This window comes from Rhinolophus hipposideros, assembly GCF_964194185.1.
Source record: "Rhinolophus hipposideros genome assembly, chromosome: 12".
In the NCBI taxonomy this organism is placed as follows: domain Eukaryota; kingdom Metazoa; phylum Chordata; class Mammalia; order Chiroptera; family Rhinolophidae; genus Rhinolophus; species Rhinolophus hipposideros.
In genome coordinates this window covers 75,918,072-75,933,907 of record NC_138058.1, presented here as the reverse complement: position 1 = coordinate 75,933,907, position 15,836 = coordinate 75,918,072, and the positions used below count along the sequence as shown (strand labels likewise).

Genomic DNA, 15,836 nt, shown 5'->3' with positions numbered 1-15,836 from the left:
CCAGACTTGCAGGCCCTGAGGGGACAGCTTACCCGTCAAATGGAGGAGGCTGCACTGAGGGTGGCAGTGCTTGTTTTCCCCGTCTCTTGTCTTCCTCAGGCTGGCCCTCCCCAGCTCCACAGAAGGGTCTCTCTCAGCTTCTCCCTTTGAGCGCCCAGCCCGGCTCCCCTCCAGCCTCACGGCGGGGTGACCTGCACTGAGTTGGTGGCAGAGCTGCCAGCTGCAGGGGCTGCAGGCCAGAGCTGCTGCAGGAATCAATTAGCCACAGACAGAAGCAGAGCTGGGAACACCTTCTGGGCTGTTACGAGAGGAGATGGGAACCCCTCCCACGGGCCCCCAAGGTCATTTGTGAGAGCTGGATTTGCAGCAGAGCAAGCAAGCCATTTACCATGTGGAGAAATGTGCTTGTGGGGCTCCACGTTTAACCCTGACGTGCAGCTGTGTGACACCTACACCAACCCCTCACAACCCTGCAAGCTCAGAACCAAAAGCAGCTCCTCCACTGGGTCAAAACAAGGTGTGGCCAGAACCTGTCGTAGAGTAGCCAGTGCTGGGCGTGCGTGCAGTTCCCGTCCGGCGGCCCCCACCTTCCATGCGCCCCTGGAGAGTATGACATGGGGGTCCAGAGTGACCGTGCAGCGAGCGCCCTTTCACATCCCTGGAGGAGCTGCAGGCACCTCCTCAGAAACGAGGCTCAGAGCCCATGTGTCTGCAGCCCCTCCGGCTCTGGCATTCTTGTAGCTCTCCTCACTCTGGGCTTCGCTCGGAGCCGTTCTCCCTTCACTTCCCACATGCAGCATTTCCGACTAGGCCAGCCAGCTGCCCGTGGGCAATCGTGTCCCTTGTCCTCTCGCGCCTTAGGCCTGTGCCTGTCCCCGGCACGTGTGGGTAGGAGGGAAGCACCGTGATCGGGCTGCTCGCCGAGGCCAGGGGTCCTGTCCCTCTGCCCGTCTAAACAGGCCACTCTCCCCAACTGCTGATAAATCACAGTCAGCTCTGAAGCCCCGCTGCCCGCCCTCCCGCCCCGGGCCACTGTCAGCTGCTGAAATCCACAGGCTCACGCAGAGGAACGGGAACACATTGTAAATTCGCAGGGCTGATGTTTCATTAATCGTGGGGCTCAGACGCCCCCGGAGGGAGTTACCTGTTCCACTGGTGGGTTTTTAATGTGCATTTTTAAGGCACATTAATAGAAGATTAGGGGATAAAAATGCTTTTCTTTGTTGTACTGTCATAGTAATCAGCCCACTGGGTACCAAGCACAAGTCTTCCACCTGTATTGTTGGGACTCGGTACAGAACATATGATTGTGTTTCAAAAAGACTTTTACGAGAATGCAGTTTAATTTAAAATTTCAGATTAATCCTTCGTTGTCATGAGGTGAAAGGGGGAGTGAAGAATTTTGCAGTTCAGGCCACTGCAGCACGTGCTTTCTGGAGCCATCTGGTGACTGTGCTCGGCATTGCAGCAATGTGGTCTTCATCGGTGGGTGTCCCGTCAGTCACATGGGCATATGGGCCGACAAGCGGTTATTTAACCAGCCATTTAATTATTTCGAATAACATTTCTGTTACAGAGAAAGGGCTATTGATGTAGCTCTTTAATGATGAGAAATGTGGTCGTAGTGTCTGCCCAAGTGTGTGCACAGTGCACTGTCGGCACCAGCCTGGCCTTGCAAAGCCAGCAGTCTCGCCAGTCCCACTGCTTACATGCCGCCTGGTTCCCTCCGGCTCTCAGTGGCCTGAGGCGCCTACATTGGCAGACCCTCGTGTGCTTCCCGCCTGCAGGGCCCCAGTGCCCACACCCCCACTCTGCCGCGGCGCCTGTCCTGTCTGCTCACGGCCTCTAATGGGCCACGCACCCAGTAAACCACATCATGCGAGCCTTTTCTAGCTGCAGGTGGTTGGAAAGCTGGTTTGCAGCCACCAAACAAGTGTGGCTGCTGACAGAAGGTGAACACTGAGCTGCAGTGGGTTTGTCCTGTGAGCAAGCTGTGCCCACCCGATTCCAGAGCCAGCTCTGCAGCGTGCGCAGAGCAGTGAAGTTCCCCAAAGAGTCGTCTCAGTCACTTTCCCTGAAAGGGGCTGGATTTCCTCCACCTGCAGCAAATACACCGTCTCTGTTTAAGAAGCTCTCAACGCGCTCCCCTTGGTTTCCCTTTGTCGGGCTCTGTGACAGGCCTGACCCGCTCCCGCCTGGGCCAAGGTCCATGTGGCCACTCGGCAGCCCTGCCCCCTCCTGGCTGACCTCTTGCCTGGAACCTGCTTTCTCACTGGGTCCCCATGGGAGGCCCGGGGATCTGCCCAGAAGTAGTCTCTGGGGAGAGCCATGTTTTAACAGCTCAGTGGTAAAATAACTCTCCACCGGGTATCACTTTTTTAAAACTGTCCTTTCCATATCCAGTTATCTTCAAACACATAGACTTCTGGCCTCAAACTGAAGCAAAGTAAGGCAGTGACACTGCCCGGAAAGCCATCCTGGAAGGGACACTGCTATGGCCTTGCCCGCTGGGAACAGCCCTGTCACCGCCCTCCTCATCCCACCCTGGCGCTCTGGCTAAGATGTGGGGCGTGTTCCCTGGCACCAACCCAAACGTCCCCAGTGGCTGTTGTTCACCCTGAGCTGGAAGTAAGGGGTGGGTGCTCACAGGAGCCCCGCCAGCCACCAAGCAGAGTCACTGCCCCTCTACGAGACGGGCCTCGGCACGTGCTCACACTCACACACACGCACGGCGTACATGTGCGCGCACCCCCAGGACGGCCGTGACAGGCAGGACAAAGCAGGTGCTGCCAGCTCCCCACACTCTCTGCGCCTCGGATGAGACTCATTTTAATGAGCTGCACGTGAAGGTGCCAGACAAGAGTCTGTATTTCCTGCTAGGCTGGAATTTACTTGTCATCTGTCTTTCTTTATAACATCCCAATTAGCAGAGTAGTAACTCCAGTCCCCGTTTGGATAAGACTGGAAATGTAAACTAAAGAAAGAAAGGTACTTTTGGGCTTTACGGAGAATAAGTTAGGGGGAAACTCTGCTAGTGCCGTGTTTATTGCTGCCCGTGGGCCGTACTCAGGAACACAGCGCTGTGCCCAGTGCACAGCTGGGCGTGTGGGTGCCGGGCAGCGAGGGCTCGCCGGGGTGGCTTGCCCTCCTCCCTCCTCCCTGAGGCGTCTGGGTCAGCCTCGTACCTGTGGAGGCCGTCGTCATTCAGGCCTGCCAAGGGCAGACGGCGGGGTACCCGACAAGGGCCGGGAGAATCGACAAGGCACTTGACAGCTGCAGGTGCCACACAGAAGCCTGCACAGCGTTTTCCATGCCCTGTGAAGGGCATTTGCAGAGGGACCTCCCGTGCGATGTGCAGAGTTCCGGTGCGGCCGTCTGGCTGACAACTGTATGCTCGCGCGTTCAGCGAAGTTGTTTTCTGGCCCTTTGTTTATATTTAAAGACTTTAACTCCATGTCCAGCATAGATGTTTAAGAGAAACTTTTCATAAACGTGGCTTACCTAAGTGGCTGGTGGAGACAAGACAGAATTCACCAGTTCACCCAGTAACTGTCAGGAAAGAATGCGATGGCGACAGCAGCCAGGAGAAGTGTGGTTGCTACTAGAGGTGGAAACCGAAAGGCCCAGAGGTCCCTCAGCCTCGGTGACGGTCCCCGAGTCCGGCGAAGAACAGGCCTGCTGCCGGCTGGCCATGTGGCTCCCACTGGGTGTCCTGCCGCCCACCCCACGTGTGCCTGTGTCCACTGTGGCTCTGTAGGCACTTGACTCCCAACACGGAAGGCGGCAAGCGACCTGTTCCCTCTGAAACCTCCGGCGCTTTGTCTCCTCAGGACTACGTGCTGGCGGTGGGTGCCTACCGCTCCGTCATCCAGTGTCACCCCGAGCAGGAGCCGCAGCTGCTCAGCGGCATCGGCCGCATCTTCCTTCAGGTGGGTGCCAGCCGCGCACGTGAGCCGCGGTGGGGAAGCCAGATCGGGCACCAGCCAGCTGTCGTGTGGGGCGGCTCGATGGGGCGGACCCGCCACAGGAGAAGCAGCTGACGGAGCAGAATGCTAGCTCGTGTGGCAGGGAGCACGAGGAGCCCGGGCCCCACGGACCGGAACGCACAGCCCAGTCTGGGTGCCGGCATAGCTGCGTCTGTGCAGAGGCCACCGTCGCCTTCCGGAAGCTGTGCCTCTGGGGGGCTGCGTGGGAGGGGTGCTGCGGTGGGGAGAGGGGCTCACCCGCTACTCCCACAGCCCCACCCACCAGCCCTTTCTGGAAGAGGGATCAGATGCACTGAGCATTTTCAGGTTTGCCTCAGAAATTGCTGCCCCAAAGGACGAAGTTCCAGGGAGGCCCGTGTCCCCAGGTCCCTGCGTTTGTAATTTCAGGGGAGGCCCATCTCTGGGCTTGTGTGTGTACATGCACACTCTTCTCAGGCATTTGATACCTGCCTGTGTCTGCATAAAAATAAGTCAGGAGCTTTCCTTTGTTCTCTGCAGAATTTTAGCTATTTTGGAATTGTCTGTTCCTTGAAGGCTTGAATGAGTCACCTAGGAAATTTCGAGCTGAGCTCCTGGCTGCGGGCAGGTCTCCCTGACTCACCGACTTACCCTGCTTGGGGTTCTGAGCCTGCAGTGTTTCTGTCTGGTGCTGGAATCAGTGTTGGCACAGCGTCCTAGGTCACCTGTCTGGTCCATATTTTCATACGTATTTGCATCGAGTTCAGTGAAAGACAGTCCTCTTTCATAATTTCTTCAATTTCCTTTCTGCCTGTAGTTATTTTTCCTTCTATGTTTATAATTTGGTTTGTTTATACTGCTTTTTTCTTGATTAGTTCATCCACTTACTGTCTCTTTTCTTCAAATACCTAGTTTGGGTTTCTTTACCTGTTTGCTGACTTACTAGATCTTCTGTGCGACTTTTAATTGCTTTTTGACCTGAGTGTCTCGTCAGTGAGTGACAGTCTGCAGAGGGGACTTCCTGTGTGCTGCAGGGAGGGACGCGCAGGACAGATGCCACTGTTTTCTCCTCGGGGATGTGGTTTGTGCGTTTCGTTGGTTTATCCTGCTCCTCATGTTTGTGGGGTGCCATCAGCCACTGGGAAGACCTGCCCCCCTCGTGCCCTGTGAAGTCAGCTGCCAGTTTCATGGACTCTGGCAGAAGACATGAGACTTGAAGGTCATCTATTACTCACAGCACTCAGGATAGCCAGAATGTCACTTCTGTCACCAAACACCAAGCCCAGTTGCCTCGGGGAAGTGCCAGGGGCTAGCTGCAGTGGGCTCACTGCTGGAGAGGAATCTTGACCTTCGGGAACACATATCTGTGCTGCTGGGCAGTCAGCTCGCGGGTACTTGGCTCCGGAGGGACAGGGTCCAGCTCCTGTGGAAGGGAGGTGGTGAACGGAGGGCAGGCGGGGCCTCTGCCTGGGGGCAAGCAGGAGGCGAGGCCCACTTGCGAGGCCGCCCAGCAGTAGCTGGAGAAGCCGCGGGTCGGGATTTGCTGGCCATGGCAGGACGTTAGCTGGTGCTGCTCGGTGAGCTGTCCCTCGGCTAGAACGCAAGTAGCACAAATCCTGCTCGTTTTATTATAACGGAATTATTTACGATGTGGACAGAGGACCGGGTGTGCAGGGTCCTGGCTCTTCCTGTAACAGAGTCAGCACTCAGACTTGTGTTTCGTTACGCTAGCAGCCCTGGGACACAAAGGCACTGGTGTCACCGTCCCCGTCTGTGGAAGCTTCTGTCCTAACAGGAGTCTTCTTTCGCTGTCACGTGCTCATAAGCCTTTGGTCATTGATTTCAGTCCTTGTGCTTTTGAGGCAGAGACCGGCTCCCTTACCAAATGCCACGTGGCTCTCGGGCGATGGTGGCACAGGGACACGTTGGCCATCGGGAGTCCCGGCAGGTCTGGGCTCCCTAATTCAGGGTGCTGACGGGCTTCTTTGTGTGTTTGGTAAGAGAGGGCTGTGCTTTTCCTTCTTTTCAGAATTCTTTTCAGAATTCAGTACTATTCCCAGAATAGTACTGGGGAAAATATGGCTTAGAAAATTTTAAGTTGGATGGTCTCTGTCATTTAGCTGGTACGGGGCCTGCCATTATACGAAACCGTAAATGTTCCATCCTTTACTCATTCATTTTATCGTTATTCTCCTTGATGTTGTGTCACTACACCAGGGTTCCTTTCCAAGGGTACAGACTGAAAAGTGGACTTTTAGTACAGCACGTGTGTTAACAAGTGTGTCTGAGGTGGAGACGTCGAAATCCCACTGTGTCCTAAATGCCTCGTGCTTTTGTTTGTTTGTTTGTTTGTTTCAAAAAGTAATAAATAGTCGATGTTTACCACATGTCCCCATGCCCTAACGTGACATTCGGGAACTGTGTGTTGGATGTGGGCCTGTCCCCTGAACTGACTACATTTTGTCAATGCAGATTGGAGACATAAAAACAGCTGAAAAGTATTTTCAAGATGTGGAGAAAGTAACCCAGAAATTGGATGGACCGCAGGGGAAAATAATGGTTTTAATGAACAGGTATGTGTTTTAAAATTGGATATTTCTCAGATTTCCCCGAAGAGTGTGAACTCTCTGAGCAGCAAAGGCCCCCAGGGCCAGTACCCGCCATTGTCCCCCTTCCTGCCCCAAGTCTCTCAGCCCCGAAACAACCGTAGACCCGAGCAGCGCTGGGGGGTTTCCTTGAGTTGCATTCATGTTCTTCTAGTCATAAAAACTGACTTTCAGATTCCCGCCCCCCTGCTTTTCCAAGTACTGTGTATAGTGGCCCCATTTCCAGCGTAAGTTTGCATAAACGCTTACCCGTCCTGTGTCTGGCATTGGCGTTTGTGAGGAGAATGGTCTGTGGGCTTGTGTTTACCGGGAAGGAGCTGAGGTGGGACCAGGTTTTGTAGCAGGAAAGGATTTTAGGTGCAGTTATGATGTCTGTGTTAATAAAAGTTAGGCCTACTTGAACTTCTCGCCAGAATGCATGACGGGGTTTGGTCTGGAGTGTCACCTGCTCCATCTGGAGAGCGTGGCCCCCACACCGCTCAGCACTGTGCGTGGAGCAGATGTCACCTGCCCCGTCTGTGCGGTTTGGGGCGCCGCCCTGCCCGCTGGCTGGCACACCGGCATCTCGACCTTTGCTGGCTAACTGCTAATGTGTCACTTACATTCCAGAGCTTTCCTTCACCTCGGCCAGAATAACTTCGCAGAAGCCCACAGGTTCTTCACAGAAATTTTAAGGATTGAACCAACAAACGCAGTGGTAAGATATTGCAGCATATGACAGCCCACAGCTGCAGCCCGCAGACACACTGGCCCTGGCGGCGGTGGGGGTGGCGGTCGGGGCTTCTGCCCCACGCAGCCCCGGGCCCAGAGAGCCGCAGTCGTGCCCCTGGCCAGGAGCGGGCAGCTGGTCACCATGTCCGCTGGCGTGTCTTCTCCAGGCGAACAACAACGCGGCCGTGTGCCTGCTCTACCTGGGCCGCCTCAAGGACTCCCTGCGGCAGCTGGAGGCCATGGTGCAGCAGGACCCCGGGCACTACCTGCACGAGAGCGTGCTCTTCAACCTGACCACCATGTACGAGCTGGAGTCCTCGCGCAGCGCACAGAAGAAGCAGGCCCTGCTCGAGGCGGTCGCCAGCAAGGAGGGGGACAGCTTCAACACGCAGTGCCTCAAGCTGGCCTAGGCCCTGCCCCGGGGCCATCACAGGGACACCAGTGACAGTTCTGTGATTGGAGCCTGCTGCTTAGTGTGTGTGGCTGCAGGGGCACATATGCTGTGAGAACGGTGGTCACGACGGAGGAAATCCCCGGACGCACTGTCCCCCCTGTGTATTCCTGGGAGCAGAATATCCTTCGAGCAAAGCCGTCAGTCCCCACAGTCTGTAATGTAAATCATCGTCAGCCTGTCTGAGCGCCTGCAGCATTTATAAACATGGAGAGAGGCTCCAAACTAAGTGCCTCTCCCCACCACATCCTCCCCCACATCCCAGCACTGTGCATGTTTTACTCGTCTGCTTCCTTTTCAGCCTGTGAACCCCCTGCACAAGCCTGGTGATGGGGACAGAGCCCCCCGTCGCCTCCCGTGTTCCGTACATAATGGGCACGGCGTGCGCTTAGGGAGTCAGTCCAACAGCAGAGGCACAGAGGGCACCCTTCAGTGGCCACCATCCTTCACGTCTGGACGTTGGGACTTGTTCCTACTCTTACCAAACCTACACCCCCGAGAACATCTTCCCTTCCCTGGGGAAGGCTGGCAGGGTCCTTTCGGTCGCTACTCTTCTAGTACAGTCAGGATTAACTCAGGTGAAAGGCTGTGGTATAAACATCTAGTGCAGAAGTAAAGCGAGCTATATTTCTGTTCGTTTGTAATAAAGTAAAAACACCAACACACACCGGGCAGACGGCCTCAACAGTTACTGAAATACAGATTTATTACACATTAAAGTCAGAGAAAGGGATGAGACGGCCATGACTGATGGATACCAAGGAGGTTCTAAAACCTCTCCAAGGAGAGAAAAATAAAACGTGTGTGTTTGTCACCCCCAAATCTGATGATGTCATTTGACTCCCCCATCCCAATGTTTTCCTTCAGATCTGGCTTTGGCAGGTGGACGACCCTCAGCCTCCAGCTTGAACCTTGTCCGTCCCCATGAACCTGCGTTTCCTGGTCTGTGGGCGAGAACAGTCCCCTGTCAGTTGTGCATAGAAACAGGTGACACCGCACGGGCTCCCGCGACGGAGCCGGGCAAGCTGGAGACGGGACTCGAGGATCCCCAGTGAACTGGGGTTCGCATCCCCAGACGTGCGGCAGGACTGCTCTCGATGCTGACATGGTCTCCCCAATACCCGACCTGCGGCCTAGGCCCCCAGGTGGCCCTGGCTCTCGCTTGGCTTCGGGCACACATGCAGGTGATGCTGGCAGGACCTCTGCTGGGCCAGGGCTGCAGGTCCTGCTCTGAGCAGGAACCACCCAGTTCAGGGGGGACCCAGGACCCAGGATGTCCTGCCTGGATGGTGGGAACCGAGTTCCCCGGTTTTCTGGCCCGGGAGCTCGTCAGCACCACATGGTCAGTCAGTGTGCCAGGGTCACCAGGATGTCCTGGCCTCCTTCACCAAATGTGCTCCAGGGCATACCTGAGCCCTGGATTCTGGTCTCATCCTGTGTAGGTTGGGGGGCCAGGAATAGCCATGTCAGAAGGAAAGGGCCAAAAATGGATTTAATTCAACTCAAGAATAGACGCGTGGACGTTTCTTGCAGGCCTGAGAGTGGCTCAGACTGTGCCCTCCCCAGCGGGTGGCCCTGGGCTGCTGTCTCCCAGAGCTGCGTCCTCTGCATACACCTAACACCCTCACGACTGCATCTCCAGGGAGTCCCAGAGCCTCTGAAGGGCAGACCCAGCTCCAGCGGCTCCTCCACATTCAGCCTCCCTAACACCTCTTGAATAAAAACAGAACAAACACCGCTCCCGGGCGGGGCCCAGAGCAAACCACACGTGCTCCTGGCAGCACTGGAGGGTCCAGACGCCCCAGGAAGCCACGCCATCAATCCTGTCCAGTCCCCGCCACTGCGGGCATTTGTAAAGATCTGCACGTTAAAAAGCCGTGAGACGATTCTTATCAACCATTGTTACAATCACGGAAGATAAAGTATCTTGCTCATTCAGGAGCAATCTCACTTTCTCATGTTTCTCACCCTGATTGTTACAGGAAAAGCAACCAGACTCCGATTTCTCCAACCTCGCATCTGCTGCATAAATGCTACTTCAGCATGTTCTGTGTTTTTTTTAGGGAACACAGTACTGTTCAAATAAAAACGTTACAAGGTGACTACTTTTATAACTACGTTTATAACTTCCAAACACATTGAGCCTTTAAACGAGGCCGAGAGCACCTTGCCACTGGACAGAAGAACACCCTGCAGCGGCAGCCACGCTTGCCCTGGGCCGGTCCCTCTGCTTGTCTGAATTCTGCATGTCTTCATGGGCGTGCCACCTCCACGAAGTCCTGTGGGGTCGCCCTTGCAGGAGGTGACACACCACGCTCTGAAGGCCCCTCTCCCCACAGACGGGACACACTGGAGAAACAAACCCATGATCAGCCCTCCTTCCCTCCCCCCGCCCCCCGCCTGGCCCCCACTTTGCTCACTGAGTCCTAGGAGGGCTGTCAGCAAGGGTTTTCTGTGACGGGCCAGATGGTAAATACTGCAGGCGTTGTGGCCATGTGCCATCTCTGTCACATCTTCTTTGGCTTGTTTTTGTTGTCACAGCTGTTTAAAGCTCTGAAAACCATTCTGAGCCTGCAGGACATTCAGAAATAGGCCGCTGTCCACCTTGGGCCCGGGGGGCTGTTTGCTGACCATCTTCTGGGAGAGACCTGGCCATAGCAAGTGCCCCCGATAGATTCTGCATGAATGTCACAGCCTCTTCAGTGTGACACCAAAGCAAAGGCACTGAGAATGTGGGGTCTGCCACCCTGAACTTGGGGCCTTGGTGAAACAACTGGGCTTCTCTGAACCTGCTTCTCTTGTTAGAGGATGATAGAGGGTTGTCACGGCTTCACTGGCTTGTCCCCACAGAGCAGACACACGGTGCCGCGTGTCCCAGCCATTCACCGGTTCCTGCTTTAGAAGGGAGACCACAAGCCCTGTGAGGCTGGCCCCATTCCCTCTGACGGCTCCTGCACCGCCTCTCCCACCGTCCAGCCACCGGGCCTGCACTCCTGCTGCTTCCTGCGACTGAAAGCTGTTCCCCAGTGCCCTCCCCCGACCCCCCCATCCCCAGTGTGGCTGTAATTGGAAAGGGGCCTGTAAGGAGATGATAAAGACTGAAAGCGGAAGCGTGGGTCCTGATCCACCATGACGGGGGACCTCCCAAGGGTTTCCCCACCCCGACACCAGGGGTGTGCGCACAGAGGAAAGGCTTTGTGAGGACACAGACAGGGCCAGAGGCCTCAGGGCCAGCCAGACAGCCATGCCAGGAATGAGTGTGTGCCCCCCGGTCAAGTGTCCTGACACTTGACGGGGATGTTCAGACATACTCATCCTCCCGGGCCCTCAGCTGTCCTGGGGACCGGAGCTGAAGCCGCGGGAGCCGGCTGGCCACAGTGGGCGGGCATCCCGAGGACAGGCCACCCCAGGAAGTCTGCTGGGTCCCCAACACAGGAGCACCCACACAGAGCAAATACGAACAGGTACAAGGAGAGGTGGCAGTGTGAACAGTCGGGGACTCGGACACTCCTTACGTCAGTGGGTCCATCATCCAGGTGGAAAATCCAGGCAAAAGAGAAGCTGAGGGTAAGTGCCTGCAGCAGCCAGGGGGACACACAGGGTCGTGGAGCCAGCTTTCTGGTAGCGGAGGTGGCCCTCAGCTGTGGCGGGAAACCATGCCCCCCTTTCCTGAGTTCTCGCTTGCCCAGGGACAGGGTCTCCTAGATCCTCTAGGACTGCTGGGGGGGCGGGGACCAGGGGCGCTGCTGTCCTGGGCCCTGAGGAGGGCGTGTCTTCTCAGTCACTGGCACAGGGTTCGTGTGGTAATGGCCGTCTTCCGCCTGCCATGCTGGGGACAGCAGGGACGTCGCATGGTCAGCCTCAGGTCTGGAGGGGCAGCCTGGACACACGTGTGCTGAGCCTGCACCCGTGCCCCCACCGTCCCCTCCCACCCCTGGGAAAAGCCAGGCTTTGGGGATGGGCACAGAGGGGCCAGGTGCCCTACCCCTACCAGCTGGGCCATCTTGGGCGGGGAGCTGGCCCCTCAGAACCATGCGGTTCTCATTTGAAAATGGAAGCCACACTGTTTCCTGACCACGTAGCAAAGTAGCAGCTGGTGGCTGCAAGCGAGAGACGCTCCCCTCGCAGTTCGGGAGCCCAGGGTTGGGGCCGGGTGGGCAGGCCTGTGCCTTCCGGCTTCCACGCCTGTCTCCCAGCCTCAGGCCCGGTGGTCAGCGTCCCTGCAGCCCCTGCCCATCCTTGGGGCTTCTCCCTCGGCTTCTCTCCTTGGATCAGGGCCCGCCCCGTCCAGGATGAGCTCGGACCCTTATTGCCCACGTTTGCAGACCCGTTCCCAGTGAGGCCTAGTGCTGTGAATCTTGTCATCACTGCTTACCCATCACCCCGCTGGGTGGCAGGCGCATGGGGACCAAAGCAGACATTTCAAATTCGAGGGAACAAGGCCCCTGTGCTTTCCATGTGCTGCTCTGAGCCTCACGGACATAGAGCCTCCCGTTGGCCACAGTCCCTTTACCAGCGAGAGAAGCCCTTCACTGTCAGGGGACAGAGCTGGGACCCGGCCACACAGGTCCAGCCTCTTCTGTGCAAAAGGCTGCGCCCAGGAAGACCCTCTGTGGAGTGGAGGCCAGGCTGCTGGCAGCTCTCCTGGTTCCTGGGGGGCCCTGGGAGGCCCCAGGCAGCTCAGAGCCACCAGCGATGACGCCAAGATGTGGCATCACTGGCCTGAGGCCCTGGCCCTGACAGTGACCCCGTCATCCTGTGCCCGCCCCTGCCCCCGCCCCTTGTCCTGCAGGGTGATCATCAGAGAGCATCAGAGTTCTAAGGATGTACCGTGGAGGGACGTGGGTACGAAAGTGACTCGTGTGGATGTCACCGTGTCATGCTTGGCCAGGTGGCCTCATCACCACACGAGACCCCACCTGGGTTTCAGAACAGTTTGTGCAAAACAAATCCAAGTGTTTTTAACACAGGAAATGAAGGACACGGAAATGTACTGAAACGGGGCACAGGAGGTCCTGGTGGCGGCTCTCCATGAAGCACACTCATTCCCAAAAGGGAGACCAAGGCCCCAGCGCCAGGTCCCCACTCAGCCCCCGACCCTGCGACCTGGGCGGCGTCCCCCTGCCCGGTGGCTCCAGTGCCCTGACCCCATATCAAGTAAGAGGCTGCTGCAGAAAGGTAACTTCCTACAAGCAGGAAACACAAACGCAGAGGAGGGCGCCGGTTGGGCTCTGCGGCCCCATGCCCCCGCCCCGGCCAGCCCCCAGGTTTCCCTCCACACCCCATCCTCACCCAGGCTCCTGCGCCGCCCTCCTCAGGGCCCAACCAGGCACATGGACAGCTGGGGAGTTCCCAGCTTCCTGCTCCGGGGTTGGGGTGCACGTGTGTACACACACACACTGCCTCATTTCTCCAAATGGACAGTTGTTCCACCCTGTCGGCTCCATCGGGGCTGATGGAGCACGGGTAGGTGTGCGACCTGTGGAGTAAGAGTGAGGTTCGCCCGCCCTCCAGTGTCCTGGGAGGCAGGCGGCCTCCCCGCCCCCAGCAGCCACCGAAGGAAGCCCCCTGGTCACCGAGGGCTGCTCTGGGCTGTCGGAGGCCTGGGGAGGCCGGCAGTGCTACAAGCACAAAGAGCTCACCTTTCGGTTTTCCAAAGGGGTGCTCAGCGTGCTGGGGATTGGATGTGTCCCCCCAGAGTCACATGCTGCAGCCAGGCCCAGTGGGCTGGTGATAAGAGGTGGGCCTTTGGGGTGATGAGGTTAGACAAGGACATGCTGATGCTCATTGTCCCTCTGCACCGGGAGGACAGAGAGAGCACTGTCCACACGCCAAGAAGACCGTCCTCACCCGAACGCACTCACGCTGGCCCCCTGCCCTCAGACTTCTGCCTCCAGAACTGAGCAGGCAGGTCAGCTGCCTATGCCGACTGGGACATGGGGGCTGGCCAGTCAGGACTGCCCGAGGGGCACAGATAGCACTGGATACCAGGAGCAGCTGGGCCCTCTGCCAGTCAAAGCCACCAGCCATGCCGCCACAGCTACCCGGGCTGCCATCCTGAGCTGGCCCTTCTCACCAAGTGCAGGAGCCTTACCCCACAGCCACCGTGAAGGAGCTGAGCCGGGCTGCCCCACGCCTCCGCAGACGGGCTTGACGTGACAGACTGCCCCTCTGACAAAGGGCAGGCAGTCTCCCTCCCTGAAGATGACGCTCAGGACCTCCCTGCCCCTCCAATCCAGAAATCACGCTAGCAGAATTCCACAGCTGTCCCCACCGCCGGCCAGCAGGACTTGGGGGCACATGGGGCAGCTGTGGAGGGCACCACAGCCACCCCCAGGCTCGCGGGTGGCCCCTCGCAGCCATGACTGCTCTCTGGCCCTGTCCCCCTCACTGGAGCTCCCGGCACAGGTGGAGCCACAGAACCCTCCAGGTCGTGGGGTGAGGAGTCAGGCTTCACACAGTCCAGTACCCGTGCTGGGAGGAGGCGTCCAGTTTGCAACCGAATAAAGACAACTTGCAGAAGAGATGAGCAAGGTGACACTCTTGCCATCACCCACATGTGTGCCTGTCCTGTCACCTGAGCTTTCTTCATACTGAGTTTCTGTCACAGGCCGCTAAGAGCCCCGCCCGAGACGACAGAAGAAAGCACAGAATCCCTGCATGTGGGGCGGGTAGGACGAGAGCAGCTGGAGGGTGAAGCCTGTTGGATGCAGGGACCCCTCACGGTGGTCACCAGCCTGTGTACACACTGGGACAGAGAAGGACCCTCTCCCCTCCTCACCCACTAAGCTCCTCACCCACAGTGTGTCCTGAGCACGGCCGCAGCCTGGGGGCAACAAGACGCCTCCTTTCCTGCTGCCACTGCCTGAACCTGCTTCCCGTGCAGACATCTGCCTCCGGCCCTGACAAGCAGCTGCTCCTGGCTTGTTTCCTCACAGGCCAGACTCCATTTGCTTCTGTTTCTCACAGCTGATCCCTGGGTCGCACCTTTCTGGGTGGAGGGGCACACTTAAGGATTTTACTTAACTTATCCACTATCAATGCTGTACAACAGAATTGCCCCAAATCCTAGTGACGGAGGACAATGTTTGCAGGCACTAAGTGGATCGTCGCCTACACTTTCCGAGTCTGGAATCCGGGAGTGCTTGGCTGGGGCCTTGGGGTATAGTCACATGTCCCCTGGGGCCACATCAGCTGAAGGGCCACTGTCGGAAGGGCCGCTTTCCACACCGGACAAGGCAGGGGCGGTTGGTGTCCTGACAAAGCGGCCGGCCTCCCTCAAGTGGCCCCAGAGAGCAAGCAGGAAACCATAGCTGTCACACGGTCACCTCTGCCACGTCTTAGCCAGTAGAAACGAGTCACCGAGTCCAGGCCACACTCGGAGGGCAACCGGGCTCCATCTCAGAGCAGAAGTTTGTCAAAGTATTGGTCAATATATTTAAAACCACTGCACTTAACACAGAAAATCTTTGTCATTTCACTGGATGTGGGGCCGTGGGGAGCACACTGAGTCTTCTGCCCCCCGCACATCTGGACTCAGATCCAAAGTCTACCAAGATGTCCAAGGCTTGAGGTTCCTCTGCTATGTATGTGCTTCCCCAAGAGCCATGTGCAGCTTGGAAAGACATTTTAACACCAAGTTTTTAGACCAGTTTTAAGAAACCCTGAAAAACAACCTGCCCTTAAAGCATGACATTGATTTGGGGCTTTTCTATGATTCCAACAAATTAGGCATAACTGCATCTCAAAATTACTGAGTAAGAAAATGATGCACCGTTTTCTTGTTAAGAGTCAAAAGCTTGGGCCAGCCGGTGGCTCAGGCGGTTGGAGCGCCGTGCTCCTAACACCGAAGGCCACCGGTTCGATTCCCACACGGGCCAGTGGGCTGTGCCCTCTACAGCTAAGACTGTGAACAACAGCTCCTGGAGCTGGGCTGCCGTGAGCAGTCGGAGGTTGGCGTGAGCTGCTGTGAGCTGCCGTGAGCGGCTGACCGACGACTGGAGACCGACTGCCTCATTCAGGGGGAGCGCAAGGCCCATAACACCAGCGTGGGTCAGGGAGCTGGGTCCTATACAACTAGACTGAGAAACAACGGCTTGAACCGGAGTGGCAGGGAGGCGGAAG

General features: G+C 57.1%; 1 protein-coding gene across 3 annotated transcripts in view; it reads left to right on the top strand.

Annotated features, from left to right (window-relative positions):
• Positions 1 to 9,816, top strand: part of TRAPPC12 (trafficking protein particle complex subunit 12) — a 49,803-nt gene extending 39,987 nt beyond the window's left edge. For all 3 annotated transcript variants that reach the window (XM_081068079.1, XM_081068078.1, XM_081068080.1), the window contains exons 9-12: positions 3,831 to 3,929; positions 6,417 to 6,517; positions 7,160 to 7,247; positions 7,429 to 9,816. In XM_081068079.1, the coding sequence (XP_080924205.1) occupies positions 3,831 to 3,929; positions 6,417 to 6,517; positions 7,160 to 7,247; positions 7,429 to 7,671 (531 nt within the window). In that variant the 3' untranslated portion in view covers positions 7,672 to 9,816. The remainder of the gene's footprint in view (positions 1 to 3,830; positions 3,930 to 6,416; positions 6,518 to 7,159; positions 7,248 to 7,428) is intronic.
• Positions 9,817 to 15,836: the final 6,020 nt, after the last annotated feature.